Genomic DNA, 16,949 nt, shown 5'->3' on the forward strand with positions numbered 1-16,949 from the left:
TCTGAGATAGAAGTGTCCCAGGAGATGGCTTAAACTGCCATGCCACCAGGCCTACCCCTGACCAATTTATGTTATTATTAGTTGTGATATTGTTTTTTTGTCTAACACTTTTTAAAACATTTTATTTCAGAACAGTTTCGAGTTGACAAAATATACTTTTTTGATCCTTTATCTCTTAAAAATATTTATTTATTTGTTTGAAAGGCAGAGTTACAGAGAAAAGAGGAGACACACACACCGAGAGGGAGGGAGGGAGGGAGGGAGGAGGAGGAGGAGAGAGAGAGAGAGAGAGAGAGAGAAAGAGAGAGAGTGAAAGAGAGAGAGAGAGAGGTATCTTCCATCCAGTGGCTCACTCCCTAATGGCTCTAACAACTGGGGCTGGGCCAGGGCGAAACTAGAAGCCCAGAGCGTATTATAGGTACAGGGCTCAGGGACTTGGGCTGTCTTCTGCTGCCTTCCCATGTGCATTAGGAAGCTGGATTGGAAATGAACCAACCCATACTTGAAATGGCAGCCATAAAGGATGCTGGTGTCACAGGTGGCGACCTAACTGGCTGTGCCACAATGCTGGTCCTGATATTTTGTCTCGTAAAAAAATTATTTGGGGTTTGAGGAGCTGAGAGAATCTGTGGATCAACATGCTAATCCTCTACTTTTAAGCATCAGTATCTTGTATGGGGTGCAAGTCTGTGTCCTGGCTGTTCCACTTCCCAGTTGGCTCCCTGATTGTGATCTGAGAAAGCAGCAGAGATGACCCAAAGCTCCGAGACCCTGCACAACCACATGGGAGACCTGGAGGGAGCCCCTGGCTCCTGGCTTTAGATAAGCTCAGCTCTGGACACTGGTGCCATTTGGGGAGTGAACAACTGATGGAAGATCTTTTTCTCTGTCTCTCCTCCATAAATCTGCTTTTCTGATAAAAATAAATAGATCTTAAAAAATTATTTAGGGGTATGCCATGTGACCCAGCAGGTTAAGCAGGTACTTATGATATTGGAATGGGTTCTGCTTCTTATCTAGCTCCCTGCTAATGTGTCTGGGAAGACCATGGAAGATGATCCATATATATGTGTCCCTTCAACCCATGTGGGAGACTTAGATGGAGTCCCCGGCTCCTTGCTTCAGCCTAACCCAGCCTTGGTTGCTGGGGTTATTTGGGCAGTGGGCCACTGGGTGTAAGATTCTCTCTCTCAGAGCCAGCTCTATGGTATAGCAGGTAAAGCCACTGCTTGCAGCACCAGCCCCCTATTTTGGTGCCTGTTTATGTCCTGGCTGCTCCACTTCTGATCCAGCTTCCTGCCAATTTGTCAGGGAAAGCAAAGGAGGATGGGCTTGGGCCCCTGCGTCCACCTGAGAAGCACATGAGAGCTGCTGGCTCCCAGCTTTGGTTAGCACAGCCCCAGCTGCTGCGGTCATTTGAGGAGAGAAGCAGCAGACAGGTCTGTGTCTCTATAACTCTGCCTTTCAAATAAAGAAGTAAGTCTTAAAGCAACACATTTTGATTATTGCTTTTGTTTTAAGATTTATTTATTTTTAAAATTTTTATTGCAAAGTCAGATATACAGAGAGGAGGAGAGACAGAGAGGAAGATCTTCAGCCCAATGATTCACTCCCCAAGTGGCTGCATTGGTTGGAGCTAAGCCAATCCAAAGCCAGGAGCCCGGAGCCTCTTCTGGGTCTCCTACATGGGTGCAGGGTCCTAAGGCTTTGGGCCATGCTTGACTGCTTTCCCAGGTTATAGGCAGGGAGCTGGATGGGAAGTGGAGCTGCCGGGACTAGAACCGGCGCCCATATGGGATCCCAGTGTGTGCAAGGCGAGGACTTTAGCTGCTAGGCTACCACGCTGGGTCCTTTTGCTTTTGTTTTAACAGTTTATCAGTTTACTTTTGGCTTTTCATATGCCCCTGTGGGCTTTCCTGTGTGTCCATAATAGTCCATGTTAGTTTTCTGTTTTCTCCTTGTTTGATGCTCTTTCCCCCACCTGGCTCCTGTGAGCATGCGCCGATGGGCCGAGTCTGTTCTCTGCACGTGTTTGTGGCATTAGCATCTGTGCACTGCCATTTCCCATCGCGACCATTTCTGAGGGACTGCGAGTCCTGTTGTGGCATTTTCGTTTCCTTTTTCTGGGTCTTGCCTAGTTGCACTTTTATTTCTGCCTTGTAACCAAGCTTCCTCTCTGCTATCACGTTCTTTCGTGATTGCATCCTTTGTCTCTTGCCGAAATCCACTTTAAAATTTGCTTGTTGCCCTCACAGAACAGACTCTGCCCCATTTCACCATTATTCTGCTCAGTGTTTTATCAGATTTCAGCCCATTCTTTGCTTTCTGAGCACAGGATCTCTGTCTTGGTTGTTGAGCCAATTCTTAGGCCTCTTGTTTTGTCTGGTAGATTAGTTGTCCTGGGGGTTTAAAAGTTCTGTGTAAGTCTGATATTTTCCTTATAATAAAATAGAAGATATTCCCCTTGACCTTGCTTTTGATTGACTTCTGGTGGTATGCGGGCCTCAGATCTCATCAGGAAGGACTTCTCATCTGTCATGTGACCCAGTGACTTCTGAGAATGGCTGTTAGAAAGCCCATGGACCTGGGGTTTGTCTCAAGCACTTGATCTTGGGTTGGTGATGCTGTTGGCCTTGGACCAGCCCCACATTACCTGACTCCAGTCCCTTCTGTCACCAGGCTTTGGGTGTCAGGCCTTGGGCCTCAGCTTCCCTGTGCTGAGCTGCAGTGTGCTCTGGAGGGGCCATGATTATGCTCCGTACTAACACCAGTAGCTGTCATCGGGTGTGTGGTTGTTCCCTGGGCTGCCTTGCCCATCCTAGAACTGCTTCAGGGTCGCTCTGTCCAGTGACGCCCTGTGACCTCCACAGGTGCCAGTTCTCTGCCACTTCCCCCCTCTGGAACTTGGACCCCATGTCCCTTCACCCGGAGGGTGGATGGCACAGTGAGTTCTCAGCGTCCTTCCTGAGCCGAGTCTCTTCCCTCATGCTAAGCAAAAATTCTACCTCCTGCTGCCTTGTGTGTGGCGACCAACTTTTCTTTGCAACCCAGCTGGGAGATTTTGACCCACTTTTACCTCTTGTCAGCCACTTCTGCCAGAATTGGGTGTGGGAAGTGCGATCCGGATGTGTGTGTTCACATAACTGTCTTCCCCTGCACTCAGAGGCAGCCATACAGAGCGCTTTCCTGCTTAGGTTCTCAGTGGGTATAGGCATGTTCCTTATGTGTTGCTCACGTGCATACGGTTGGAGTTCCTCAAATTCATGTGCCTCCATGGAGCAATTCATGTTTTCAGTATCCTTATGGAACCTCTCACAGTTACAAAGACCATAGAGAACACGTAGCATGGTCTTTGAATTCTCTGTCGTAGCCCCATATTTACATTTTCCAATTACAGCCAGGAACACTTTCTCCCAGCTGACCACCTTGTGGCGGGCATGTCCTTGATCTTGTACAGGCTGTGCGACCATTCTGGTTTTGACTAGAATAATTTATCACAGCCTATTTTCTGTGTCCTGATTGGAGCAGATCTGCTTTCTGCTTATTATTGTGCCCTGGCCAAGGGCAGCTGTAGGCCTCTGGAAGCCCTGCCTATGTGGAGAGCAGATATCCTGCTTGTTTGCTTACTTTCTGGTCCTTTTTGAGTTTGGGAAATCCTCCCCTTCCTCCTGCCCCACCCCATCCTGAGAGTTCTGACCCACTGCCTGCAGTTTTTATCCACCTGCTTTCTCACTTGCAGACTTCCTGGCTGACAGTTCTCTCCACAGCATTTTACTGTGTTCCATGCAAGTGACAGGATTCACTCTCGTAGAAATAACCCACATGGATCAGTTTATAGCAACTTTGAAATCCTTCCGTGAATGCTCCCAATAGCTCGTGATGTGGGGAAAGCAAACTGGATCATTCAGTTTCTCAAATCAGGGAACTAGGGGTTCAGAGGGGTGTAGTGTCCTAGCTGAGGTCAGGCAGTTTAGAAGTCGTAGAGTGATGACCTGCCACCAGGGTTGCTTGTGCCATTGGTAATGCTGTGCCTGTGCAGGGCCCCGTTGGTTCTCTCCAGGGTCAGAGGGGCGCTTGTCCTTGGTCATGCTGCTTCACTAACAGGTGCATCTGTTCTCCATGTCCTTTCTTACCTTTCAGAAGATGATCTCTTACAAGATGATGGCGTTTTCAATATTTCGATCTTAAACAAAACTTGCTTAAGACTGAACAGGAGTTCCATAAAAGTTGGATCAGAACGAACGTATCATGTAAGATCTCTTATGCTATTTTGGAATTATAGCACTTAAAAATATACGGATTGCTCCTGAAGATCCAGGCTTAGCTAAAGCTTGAATGAATGAGCTTCTGTAGCGTCTGGTTACTGTTTTCGGAGCTGGATATGACATAGGACATGACTGTGATTGAGAAACTAAACCAAGACCCTGTATCTGATCACTTGCTATCATGATTTCTGCTAATGATTTATTGTGGTTAATACACCTATGATTTATTGTAATGCAGTTAATAATTGCTGCTTAATTTGCCAGCAGATTCACCTTTGAGTGTGGATTCTTTTTTTTAAAAAAAAAGAATTTATTTATTTTTATTAGAAAGTCAGATATACAGAGAGGAGGAGAGACAGAGAGGAAGATCTTCCCTCCACTGTTTCACTCCCCAAGTGGCTGCAGTGGCTGGAGCTGAGCCAATCCAAAGCCAGAGCCTCTTCCAGGTCTCCTACATGGGTGCAAGGTCCCAAGGCTTTGGACCATCCTCCCAGGCCATAAGCAGGGAGTTGGATGGGTAGCAGGGCTGCTGGAACACAAACCGGTGCCCCATATGGGAATCCAGTGTGTCCAAGGCAAGGACTTTAGCTACTAGGCTACTGCACCAGGCCCTTGAGTATGGAATCTTAAGAAACGGATTGCATGAGTTTTGGCTCTTATTTAGCTTCATTTTTAAAAAACATTACATGTAAAATTATTAAGTTTAGGAACTGTAATTATTTTTGTGCCTAGTAAATTATTCCTCACAGGGTAGAATTAATGCATTAAAATTAATTATTCAATAACTACTTGCCAAAGAATATAATAGGTCAATAGCTGGAATTTCCAATTCAACCTAATAGAAATATATGAGTAAACAAATAAGTATGATATAATGAGTGTTTCATTAAAAGTAAGTAAATATAGAATGACAGGCTGTGTGTTCATCCAGATAGAATTTATTAAAAAATAAACAAAAACAAAGACTCTGATGAATCCTGATGTTGAGGAAGAATTATCTAGATAAAAGACCTGGGATGAGAGCAAAGAAGGAAATTGTGGGAAAATAGAGCAGCATAAGGATAACAGAGAAGACAAAGAGGAGTAGGAGGAGAGAAGGCAGAAAAGGCCTACATTATACTAAAATCATTGGTAAAGATTTATTTATTTAAAAGACAGGCGAGAAGAGGGGGAGAGAGAGAGATCTTCCATCGATTGGTTCACTCCCCGAAAGGCCACAGCAGCTAGAACTGGCCTGGCTGAAGCCAAATGCCATGATTTCATCCTGGTCTCCCACCATAGTGTCAGGGCCCAAGTACTCGTGCCATTTGCCACTGCTTCTCAGGCACATTGGCAGGAAACTGATATGAAATGGAGTAACTGGGACTCCAACCAACCAGCCCTCTGATGTGGACTGCAGGCATCACAAGTTGCGGTTTAGCCAATTGTGCCACAACAGCAGCCTGCCCCCATGGTATGGTTGAAATTTCAATCAATCAATCAATTAATTAATTGTTGAGAGGCAGGGGTGGGAGGGTGCAGGAGGAGCTACTGAGTCACTCTCCATGTCCCTGCAATGGCGAGCGAAAACTGAAGCTGGAGAACTGAACTCTAGGCCTCCCAGGGTGTACGTTAACAGGAAGCTGAAATTGGGAGAGAAAATGCCAGCCAGATGGACAGGGAGCCAGAAAAGTTGTGGATTCTGTTTTTTAATGTCTGTGTGGACCCGCAGAAGGGCGTTAAGCAGGCAAGTGAAATATTCGGATTTCCATACTAGGAAGAATACTGGGAGTAGAAACATTCAAGGACTCAAATGATTTGATATATGGTAAAGACAATTTTCAAACCAGTAGAGTAAGAAAAGTTTGTTTACTAAATGGTGAACTACTTGTTTAATAAAATGGCTGATTCCTGTTTCATGCTCTACACTAAGATGATTAAAGTTGAAAAAGGGGACAAGCTCAAATCTACCAGGCAGAAGTGAACATTCCAAAGCACTTTGCAAAAGAGAATATATGATTACCCAGATAGACATGACAGTGTGTATCCATGTCTTACCAATATCATGCCTCATTAGTAAGTGGTCCAAGAGGAGAGGGCAGTGTAAGGTCTTGGGGACAATTCTGATGATGACATGGTGTGGGATGTGGCCATGGCTTTGGGTGGCTGCGGTGGACAAGAGGAAATTCACAATATTGAGCTCAAGGAATTTCTTTGGCAAGTTTTGATGATTTCTCTAAAACTCTGATCTGTTTTGAAGGACTGGGAGGTAGCGCGGAGGAATCAAAGAGTTAATTATGGAGCAGGTGTCAAGGCCTTGGATGACCATCAAGGACTGATCGGGGAGGAGTCAGTGCCTGGCAGTGTTGAGGATGGAAATGACTTAGCCAGTGGCACAGCAGGGGGCACTAAATGTGCGGGCATTGCCACAGCTCACGTGCACCAGCTGCTCAATGACTGATCAGATTACTTCTTCGGTCTTTATGAAAGTGTGTGTTCTAAGATTTATTTATTTGAGAGAAAAGAGAGAAATCTTCCCATCTGCTGGTTCATTCCCCAAATGGCTACAACAGCTGGGGCTCGGCCAGGTCAAAGCCAGAAACCCAAGAGTTCCATCTGGAAATCCCAAATGGGTGGCAGGGGCTTGGGTAGTTGGGCTGTCACCTGCTGCTTTCCCAGGCACATGAGCAGGGAGCTGGACGGGAAGCCGAGCAGCTGGGATGTGAATGAGTGCTCTGGTGTGGTCTACTGGCACCACAAGTGGTGAGTTCACCTCCTGTACCCTAACACTAGCCCCTTCAGAAGGACTTTGTTTTTCCCTGTTGCTCCTTATACCTGCTGCTTGAGTTGGCAAGGGGAAGACTATGGAGTTCGCAGTACATGTGCTGACTCCACGGATCTGCAAGTACTGTGTCACCAGCACCTGAACAGGAAATACCAAGTGAAGTAATATTACACGCTGGCTTTAAGTGTGTAATCTAGGGTAGTGCTTCAGTGCTAAAGTACTCTATTCTATGAGACTTGACAATGGAGTTCTTCCAATAACAAGAAATTAAAGAAATTGTGGGGCTGGTATGTGGTGTAATAAGCTAATCCTCAGCCTGTGGATGCTGGCATCCCATATGGGCTCAGGTTCATGTCCTGGCTGCTTCACTTTCCAATCTAGCTCTGTCTTTATGGCCTGGGTAAGCAACAGAGGAGGACCCAAGTGCTTGGGCCCCTGCACCCACATTGAAGATATGAAAGAAGCTCCTGGTTCCCGGCTCTGGATCGGATCAATTCTGGCTATCGCAGCCATTTAGGGAGTAAACCAGTGGATGGAAGATCTCTCTGTCTCTCTCTCTTCTCCCTCTCTCTCCATCTCCTTTTCTCTGTAATTCTGACTTTCTAGATAAAGTCAAATAAGTCTTAAACTAATTAAATTAAAAGAGTTGTGCCCAATAGCTCAATCGCAGTGTCTTCCACTTGGCTGGGTTTCAAATAATTACTTGAGAATAGCCTGATACTTTATTGTGTATTTTAAAAAGTTTTCTATGTATTTGAGAGTGAGAGTGAGAGTGAGAGAGAGAGAGAGAGAGAGAGTGAGAGAGAGAGAATGAGAGAATCTTCCAGCTGTTGATTCAGCCTCAAATTCCTGCTGTTGCCCGGCCTGGACCAGGCTGAAGCCTTGAGTTTTTGGACCGCACCTGGGTCTCCTGTGGGGGTGCTAGGGAGCCAAGTACTTGAGCCTTCACCCACTGCTGCCTTTCCTGGACTGTCTTCCTGCCTGAGCAGGAAGCTGGATTGGGAGTGAAGCAACAGGAATTCGAACCCAGGCACTCCAATGTAGGATGTGGGCCAAACACCCACCCCTAAACTGGCATGTTATTTATCTGAGATGCAGTTGTACGTCGTAAACTTGATCCTAAATTTTGACCTTGTCTGGATGAGAAGCAAGTTGAACTGGATAAGTAACATGGCTTCCCCTGTTTAGCTTTGCTAGTAAAAATAATTCAGACGGGCTGAGGCTGAGCAGAAAGAATTTGCTTGCTTTATCTCCCTCTTGCTCATGGTCTAGACACCTGCAAGCCAACTGAAAATTTAATTCAATGCTTTCTTTCATTCTCACTGCAGTTTAGAGTTCTGGGGCGGCGCTGGTATTTGGACAACTTTTATCACACGCTTACATTCAACATCACGACGAAGGATCCAGCTCCTGTAACGTGTTTGGACCTGCACCCGACAACTGAATATACAGTGAATGTTACCCTCCTGGGATCTCCTGAGCAGCCCTCAGCACAAGTCACACTGAGAACTGCCCCAGCAGGTGTGTGTGTGTGCGTGTGCACGCATGTCTTCCCTGTTGTGTGCCTCAGGAAAGCAGAGCTAAACATGTGAAGCCAGTTGTGCAAAGTGGGGCAGCCTAAGAAATGCTAGGCTGAGGTGTCATGAGACTTGTCCCAGTCCTATCAAAATGCTCTTTGGAATTCAGGATGTCCAAATTATTACCACCCCCGCCCCCATAGGATGCTGGCTCACAGGGAGTATAGGACCAGGTTGCTTGCTGTATTGAGGGATCTTTGGATTGGAATCCTGTTGGGCGTTTTACCTCTTATTCTAAATTTGGGATGACAGAGCTCTGAGGGTGTTCACTGTGGACAGCTAGAACCAACTTCCAGGAAGCTAGTGATGGGAGTCTTGCTGGAAGGGCAGTGTCAGGCTGGTGAGGCCTTGTGATTGGTCATGCAGAACCATAGTAACTTAGAGCACGGTGTGTGTGGGGGGGTGAAGGCCACTTCATTAGCAACTTCCTCTGTGGTCTCTGAAGGAAGTTGTACCCAGAGCCTAGCTGAGGTAACTCCACAGTGCCCCCTGGTGGGAAGGGACGCAGTGTCTCTGCCATTTCATGTCTTGGTTAGTCCTTTAGCAGCCACGTTTATAGACAATCAGGAGAAAAGGTGCACCTTTGATGGAGAACAGCAGAAGAGTAAAAATCCTGCCTTTCCCTTCTGGGCTCACTTTCTGATACTCTCTACCTCTCATTGAGGGTCAAGTCTAGACAGTCCAGCCTTTGCACTTGGACACTAACGAGAGCCACATGGCCCCTGAGACTGAAAATACACCTTTTATTTTCTTTTCCATCCCATACTGTGCCTGGATACCTGGTCTGATGGGTGTCAGCAGAGGGTTACACTATGACATCATAAACCTAACCCCAAGTGCATTTCCAGCTGCTTAGTAATGCTTACATTCTGAATACTGAATTGTCTCCAGAGAAAGTAAAGTCTAGAAATAGAATCTACCTTCCCTTGAAAATTAAACGGAAGGAGCATTAACGCCCCCAAATTCTCTCCTCTGCAATGTCTTCCCTGCTGAGTTTCAGTTGAGTTGTCTTGCTCAAGTGGAGGGGTGATCTGGCCACTGCTGCCTGGAGAGCATGATTTTGTGATGGATGCTCCCCACATCTCGGTATACAGGGAGAAGGGCAGGTGCCCGGATCTTGCAGCAGCAGTGTCCACAGTAGGCTGTAGGACCATGACGGCAGGCAGTATGGCTGCAGCAGAGTGAGCTGGGGACAGAGGGAGGAAATGACGTCTAAACTCTACCTTGAGTGCAACAAGGGGTCCGTATTGTCAAGGTCAAGAAGAAGTCATTGCCATCTTCACCTTCGCATGTGGCCTCTGAATATCAACAGTTAAGTGTAACCTAGTGTGCCCTGTTTGAGTTTGTATGGCTTACCAAGGGTCTGAAGCCTGCTGCCTGTCAAGTTAAACTTGGTTCTGGAAATTTCCTGAGGTTGGTTGGGTGACGTTGGACACGGGGCTCCCTTCCTTGACCCTGTTAGGGGCAGGAGTGCGTTGCAGAGGCGATGTCACCATCTTGGACTCTCCACATTCCGTGCCGGATGCCTAGTGTGGGTGCCAGTGTGTCCTCCGTGTGGGCCGCCTGCCAGGACTCGAGTTGCCGCCATCCACGGGGGAGGCCCTTGATGGAGCTCTAGGCTCCTGGCTCCCGCCTGGGTCAGCACTGCTTGTTGGCAGCAGTTGGAGAGTAACCTAGTGGGTGCAGACTTGTCTGTGTTTGTTTCTCTGCCTTTTGAATAGAGTGAAAATAAATGGAGAAATAGAAGAAAAGAACTGCAGAAATCTGCTGTGTGGTGCTTGTGGGTCTTCTGGGAGGCCCACCCCATCTGTGGGGAGCCCTCTCAAGGCTGTTCCTGCAGGAAGCCTGCTGGCTGCCTGCCCTGGCCTTGGTCTGGCTCAGTGGCCCCTCTGCGTGGGCCGGTGCCCCACTGTGCCAGCAGGACACATCTCGGGTGAGAGGCATCGGCTCCCGTCCCTCCTTCACCGTCCCACGTTCCTGCGCTTCTCTTGGAATTCCTACTCCCAGAAGGATCCTAGGTGTTGTTTCATGGGCTCCTGTTACCTGCAGCCTCGCTTCTGAGCCCTGCTTCCTGGCGTGGAGGTAACTTTGAGCTGCATGGAGAATTCCCCTTGGCCCAGCCTGGAGCAGCTGGCGAGTTTCTAGAACCTGTGCCTTCCCTGGTCTCATGAGGTGCAGATCTTCTGGGCTGGTGACTTTTCTCCCAGGCTCCATCTTTCCTGTCTTTTTTCCCCTGCAAAATGCATTACCTTCATTTCCCTGCAAAGCACCACACAGCATAAATCTTTTCTGAAATTATGTTTTTATTATTTTCCATGATACAGATTTGTAGGTAGAGGAACTCTCCCCTTCCCTCCCTTGTTCCTTCCCTTGCAACAATCCTCCCAGTCCTGATATCATTGCAGTAGCATGGTCCCCCAACAGCAATTATAAGTTCAGCATTCTGCTACTCATTTGTAGCACAACACCCAGTTGCATTGTAGGTACAGACAAAGGCAGAAATTCTAGCATTGTGTTCTTTAGGTTTATTTAACTGTTTGCCGTGGGAGTGCTCCTTTTATTCAGGAGTTAAAATGCACACTGCAGGGTATCTTCATTTCCAGGTATGCTAGCCTCCAAGTATGCAGTTCATCTGGGGTTCTGGTGCTGCAGGTGGAGGGTTAGCCTGTTGAGCCACTGCACTGCCCCTGCAGCTTCCTCATACTCCCAGTCTGCATAGCAGCCCCGGCTAACGAAGAGCTCAGTGACCCCAGCCTCTCTCTGTGGACTTGGCGGGCACATTCCCACCTTCCCTTAAAACCGACTTTCTAACACTTGGTGTCGCTGCGGTTCTTGGATGGGAACTGGGATACCCCTTCCTGCCATGACTTCCTGTTCCGCCGCAGAAGTCAGCCCTGTTGATTCAGCTTCTGGAGGATTCCTCCTGTTGTGGCAGCTCTCAGCCTCTCCCCTTCCCTCCACGTCGCCTGTTCCATCTTTAACCCCAGGGGAGGGCCACTGCCTTTTGCAGGGTCTCATTTCTTGCTCTCTCTAACTACTTCTTGTTCTCACACTGAAGTTTGTGTTCTGCAAACACACTGCAATCTGCCCGTGCCGTTTTCATAGAGGTGGAATGCTGTCAGGGTTCTAGATGGTTCACGAACATCCAGCATGCGTGGACATCCCACGTCTGCTCTTTTCCCAGGGCTTGCAGTGTTCATTCTGTGTGCTCAGCCCACCCGCCAGCCCTGGGCTTAACTAGTTGCCATCCTCCCTGGACCCTCTGGGCTGCCTGTTGCTTCTCTTCAGGCGCTCACACCCAGGCAGCCTCACTCACAGCCTGTGTTCACATCTGCAAAAACAGTGCCGCCACTGCTTTTGCCAAACACCTTTCCGCCTTCTGTAGCCACACTGTCACAGTTCCGGTGATCAAAGAGGGCCTCTCCATTGACGTCCTTGCTGACTGGCCTCGTCTAAAGCCTGTTGCAGGGCCCAGCGGCGTAGCCTAACGGCTAAAGTCCTTGCCTTGAACGCCCCGGGATCCCATATGGGCGCTGGTTCTAATCCCGGCAGCTCCACTTCCCATCCAGCTCCCTGCTTGTGGCCTGGGAAAGCAATCCAGGAAGGCCCAAAGCTTTGAGACCCTGCACCCGTGTGGGAGACCTGGAAGAGGTTTCAGGTTCCAGGCTTCTGATCGGTGCGCACTGGCCATTGCAGCTCACTTGGGGAGTGAAACATCGGACAGAAGATCTTCCTCTCTGTCTCTCCTCCTCTGTGTATATCTGACTGTAATAAAAATAAATAAATCTTTAAAAAAATAAAGCCTGTTGCAGACCCTTCTTGATAGATCCATACAGGGGGTGGAGGTGGGCATTTTATTCTGTCTAAAGTAGTCCTCTCGGTGCTTTTCGAGGATCGGCCATCACTTTCCATGGCCTAGTAAGTAGCCCCTCTTTTCCCCAGTGTCTGTATTGCAGTCAAGTTTAGAAGCATCTCTTTCCCTTGTCTTGTTTTCTTGGCTGGGTCAGTGTGATTTCAAATATCCTCCTTCGTGTGGATCCCTTCACTTTATTTCATTTTCTCCTAATCCTGTGCTATCTACAAGAATAGACATTGCTGTATTGGTGAATTTTATTGCCTTTTCCAACACTGGGGGGAGGGAGGAAATCTCATTTCTAGAAACAGAATGATAATGTACACTTGAGATGATCCTCTTAAGAGAGCATTTGAGTTGGCAACGATTCCACTGGAGTTTTCACCCACTTCCACGCAAGAAGAATCCCTGCTGTAGATGCTCCACTCTGAGTTTCTGTAGACCCAACCACCCAAAGCAGTGTGGAAGCCGCCGGTGCTGGAGGAGTGCATCGCAAGCCAGTGGAGGAACTGTGGATGTTTTCAGTTCTTGCCTTTGTCCTTGAGGGAGTTCCAAATGGGACAAAATATCGGGCACCTGTTCTGGGATTGCCAACAAATGTCCAGCTCCTCAAAATGCTCTAGAAAAATCTTTCCTAAATCTCTGATTAATGCTGCCTTGCTATGCCAGGAGAGCGTATTAAAGCAGGTCCCCAGGGCAGGTGTTTGGATCAGTGGTTAGATTGCTGCTGTCCCACATCGAAGTGGCTGGCTTTGGTTCCTGGCCCTGGCACTCAGTTCTAGCTTCCTGCCAATGCAAACTTTGGAAGGCAGCAAGTGATGACACTGGTAGCTGGTTTCCTGCCACCCACGTGGGAGACCAGCTGTTGTAGGCATTCAGTGAGTGAATTTGTGGAGCGCTGTCTGTCTCTCTGACTCTGTCTTTCTACCTCTGGTTCATTCCTCAAGTGGCCTCAATGGCTGGAGCTGAGCTGATCTGAAGCCAGGAGCCAGGAGCTTCTTCTAAGTCTCCCATGCGGTTGCAGGGTCCCAAGGCTTTGAACTGTCCTTGACTGTTTTTCCAGGCCACAGGCAGGGAGCTGGAAGAGAAGTGGAGCAGCCTGGATATGAACTAGTGCCCATATGAGATTCTGGTGCATGCAAGGTGAGGACTTTAGCCACTAGGCTACCGTGCTGGTCCCGCATTCTCATTTTTTAAAAAATTGTTTTTATTGTTAATGCCAACATTTTTTTCTTTTCTATTTTTGGAACTTCAAAAAATTTTTTTAGCTTCTAATATAAGGTGGAACATGTGGTATTTGTCTTTCTGTGTCTAGCTTATTTCATTCAACATAATGTCCCTTAGTTGCATCAATTTCAAAAGCAAATGATTGAATTCAATTATTTTTCATAACTCAACAGTACTCCATTATATATAATTGAATATATATAAACTATATGTGTCTCATGTGTGTGTATGTATGTATATATAAATGCCATAATCACTGTATCTATCCATCTGATACTGATATCTATCCAGCTGCTGCCTTTACGCTCAAGGCCTAATCTATATATTCACGTTTTATAGCCTGACACTGAATCTCACTTCTTCTCTACTTCCTGTGATGCAGGACAGACAGACAGCTGACAAGTAAAGCACCCGCTTGATTGATCTGGGTGGGTTCCCAGGAACTGCCCCCAGCACGGGAGTTCAGGTAACAGCCATACTGCAGCAGGAGCCTGGTGGACAAATAGGGCTTCCTGCTCCTCCTGCTCTTGGAAATAGGTGACCAGAACACTCTGGGGCTTGCGGCTGAGCCCAGCAGTCATGACTGGACGGTGGTGGCGGGCACTGGCAACTGTCATCTCCGGGAGTGGAGATGTGAGAGGTGCCCTTGCACCTGAGCCCAGGCCGGTCCCAGAGCGCGAGAAGCTGTACCTTGTTTGGCTTCACCTGCCCAGCGTTATGATCCCGGGGGTGGTAGTCTCCTGCCAGTTGGAGTGTGTGTTCACTCTTCCTTCTTGAGAGTCCATGAGGAGGGTGTGGGAGGAAACCAGGACCGTCCTTTCCCATATGGAAATGGGAAGACTGATGAAGAGCAGCCTTAACACTGGAGTGAGGGACTTGACCTTTGGCAGGGTTAGAGGGTTGACCATGAAAGACCTATTGGCATCCTAGAAGTCGATGTCAGAATGTAGTATTTAGTCATCTTTTTTGTTTGTAACATTTATTTTCCTGAAGCTTAAAGCAGCAGGATTTTCTGGGAGAATGGTTTTGCCTGGACGCCAAGATCAGACAGGAATTTCTGATCTCAGGGGGGGTCTCATAAAAAAAATGACAGCATCTGAGATCTGTTTGCACACCGTCCTCTCCATGGCTTATTATGTTACATAAAAACACAGTGATTGTGAGGGGAGGGAGTCCAAGGACAAATGTGTCACTTCTTCTAGGCCTGGCATAGTGCTGCAGCTGGTTGGCCAGCCTCTGCTTACTATGCTGGCAGCCATGTCAGAGCACTGGTTCGAGTCCCAGCTTCTCTGCTTTCCAGCTGGCTTTCTGCTGGTGTGCTTAGAGACGCAGCAGGGTGACCTAAGTGCTGGGGCCCTTGCACCCACTTGGAGCCTCCGGCTGCTGGCTTTGACCCGGCCCAGGTTTGGCTGTTGCAGCCATTTGCAGGGTAAACCAGCAGATGGAAAAATCTCTCTTTGTTTCTGTTCTCTGCCACTGTGCCTGGCAAATAAATACATATTTTCTAAGAAGAAAAAAAAAAAATAAATAAAATACAAAAACGCCCATTTTCCAGAGATCTGGCGTAATTCAAGGTTGGATTTGGGGTTTCTGGAAATTGGATGGTGGTCCCTTTCCTTCCTTCAGCTTTTCCTCAGCATTGCGTCTTTCAGCTGAGTTCTGAAGAATGTGTGGTCTCCCTGAGGTTGCTTTCTCTGCCACAGTACCCACCGTGTTGCCAGGGGAGTAACCAGGCTTTGGGCCTGTGTGGGAGGCACTGGGCGCTGAGCAAGGGAGCTGCTGGAATCTGCCCTGGGAGTGAATGGGTGACTGAACCCCCAGTTCCTTGGCATGTAACATGATCACATACTTTCAACTTGGAAACGTGCATTTTATTGGTAACCAGACACCAAATTTGTCTAAAGAAGAAATTGCGTTTAAAATAACAGTGACATTCCCAGTTTGGACCAATGTTATATTTTGCTGTTCCTGCTCAGATAAACTGCTGGCAAAATGCACATCCCAGAGAGCTGAAATGATACCACCACTTATAGAGCAGTTATAAAAGTAGTAAGTTTGCTCTCAGTGGTGTTGATTAATAGTCATTCTTTCTGGCAACATTTAGCTTACAAAGCCAACTGTCTGTTTAGGCTACTTCTGATTAGAGATTTAAAAACCGTATCATTTATATATAAAAGAATGCCTTTTTAGATTCTCTTTAGCAGAAGGTTGCATGCATGTAGATAGTTCTAGAATAGTGTCAGTAAATTTTTTAAAAAGTGAAAAGACGAGAGAGAGAGAGAACTCTTTCCAGGAAGTTAAAGCCTTGGGAGAGAGCCAAAGTCCTGAGAGAACTTCAGAACACAGGTTTGCTAACAGCACGTGTAATCTGAGCTCTATGTTAACACAGAAAGCTTTCCCTGGAGTTGATTGACATTTACAAAATCAATGTCTGACCTCAAGCTGATGAAGACCATAAACAACTTAACGTGGTTTCTGATCGTTTTCCACAGAAGAAGGCTTATTTGTGAGTGGGTTCCATTGCGGAAGGATTGTGTCTGAAATCTGCCTGCTGCCTGCGTTAACCTTTAGCCTGAGAGCTTCATAGTAGGTCAAGGCTGAAATGTCAGCACGGGCTATGAGAGCATCTGTAATGTGCTGACAATGGGAGAATATATATATATTTTTTTCAAGTTAAAATAATGACCTTCAAGATGCAGCTAAGTCAGTTAGATGACTGAGTTATTTAGCATGGGAGCCCTCTGCTTTCTGAGTCCTGAACGGCTCTGAAGGAACGAGGCCTTGTGTCTCTCTAGGCCCCCTTCCTCCTGCTCTGGTCCATTCCCTCCCTCTCTCTTTCTGCAGGACCTCTGTGTTTGGAAAGCAGGAGACCAGGAGAAAGAGAATCTTTCGTCCTTTGGTCTACCCTTTGAACGCACACAACAGCCAGAGCAGGGCTAGAGCAAAACCAGGAGCCTGAAACCCAATCTGAGTATCTCACGTGAGTGGCAGAGGCCTGAGTTCCTGAACCATCACCAGCGGCCTCCCAGCATGTGCGGGACCAGGAAGCAGAGCCAAGACTCGATCCCACTCTGGGTGTGGGAGCCTGTGTCCTGAATCACGGTTTAGTGACTCTGCCAATCACACCCCCAGCCCCCAGCTGGAACTTTGCCCTCTCTTTCCTCTGTCTGACCACCTTTCCTTCAGGCGTCGGTAACTCACGCCTTCCACAGAGGGCCTGCCTGCCCATCCCCTGTCTTGGAGTGGTGCTTCCCCACATTGTA

General features: G+C 47.6%; 1 protein-coding gene across 3 annotated transcripts in view; it reads left to right on the top strand.

Annotated features, from left to right (window-relative positions):
• SUSD1 (sushi domain containing 1) overlaps window positions 1-16,949 on the top strand; it is a 125,146-nt gene that overhangs the window by 67,607 nt on the left and 40,590 nt on the right. For all 3 annotated transcript variants that reach the window (XM_058672299.1, XM_058672297.1, XM_058672298.1), the window contains exons 9-10: window positions 4,141-4,250; window positions 8,358-8,550. In XM_058672299.1, coding sequence (XP_058528282.1) covers window positions 4,141-4,250; window positions 8,358-8,550 — 303 coding nt within the window. The remainder of the gene's footprint in view (window positions 1-4,140; window positions 4,251-8,357; window positions 8,551-16,949) is intronic.

This window comes from Ochotona princeps, chromosome 14, assembly GCF_030435755.1.
Source record: "Ochotona princeps isolate mOchPri1 chromosome 14, mOchPri1.hap1, whole genome shotgun sequence".
NCBI classification, from domain to species: domain Eukaryota; kingdom Metazoa; phylum Chordata; class Mammalia; order Lagomorpha; family Ochotonidae; genus Ochotona; species Ochotona princeps.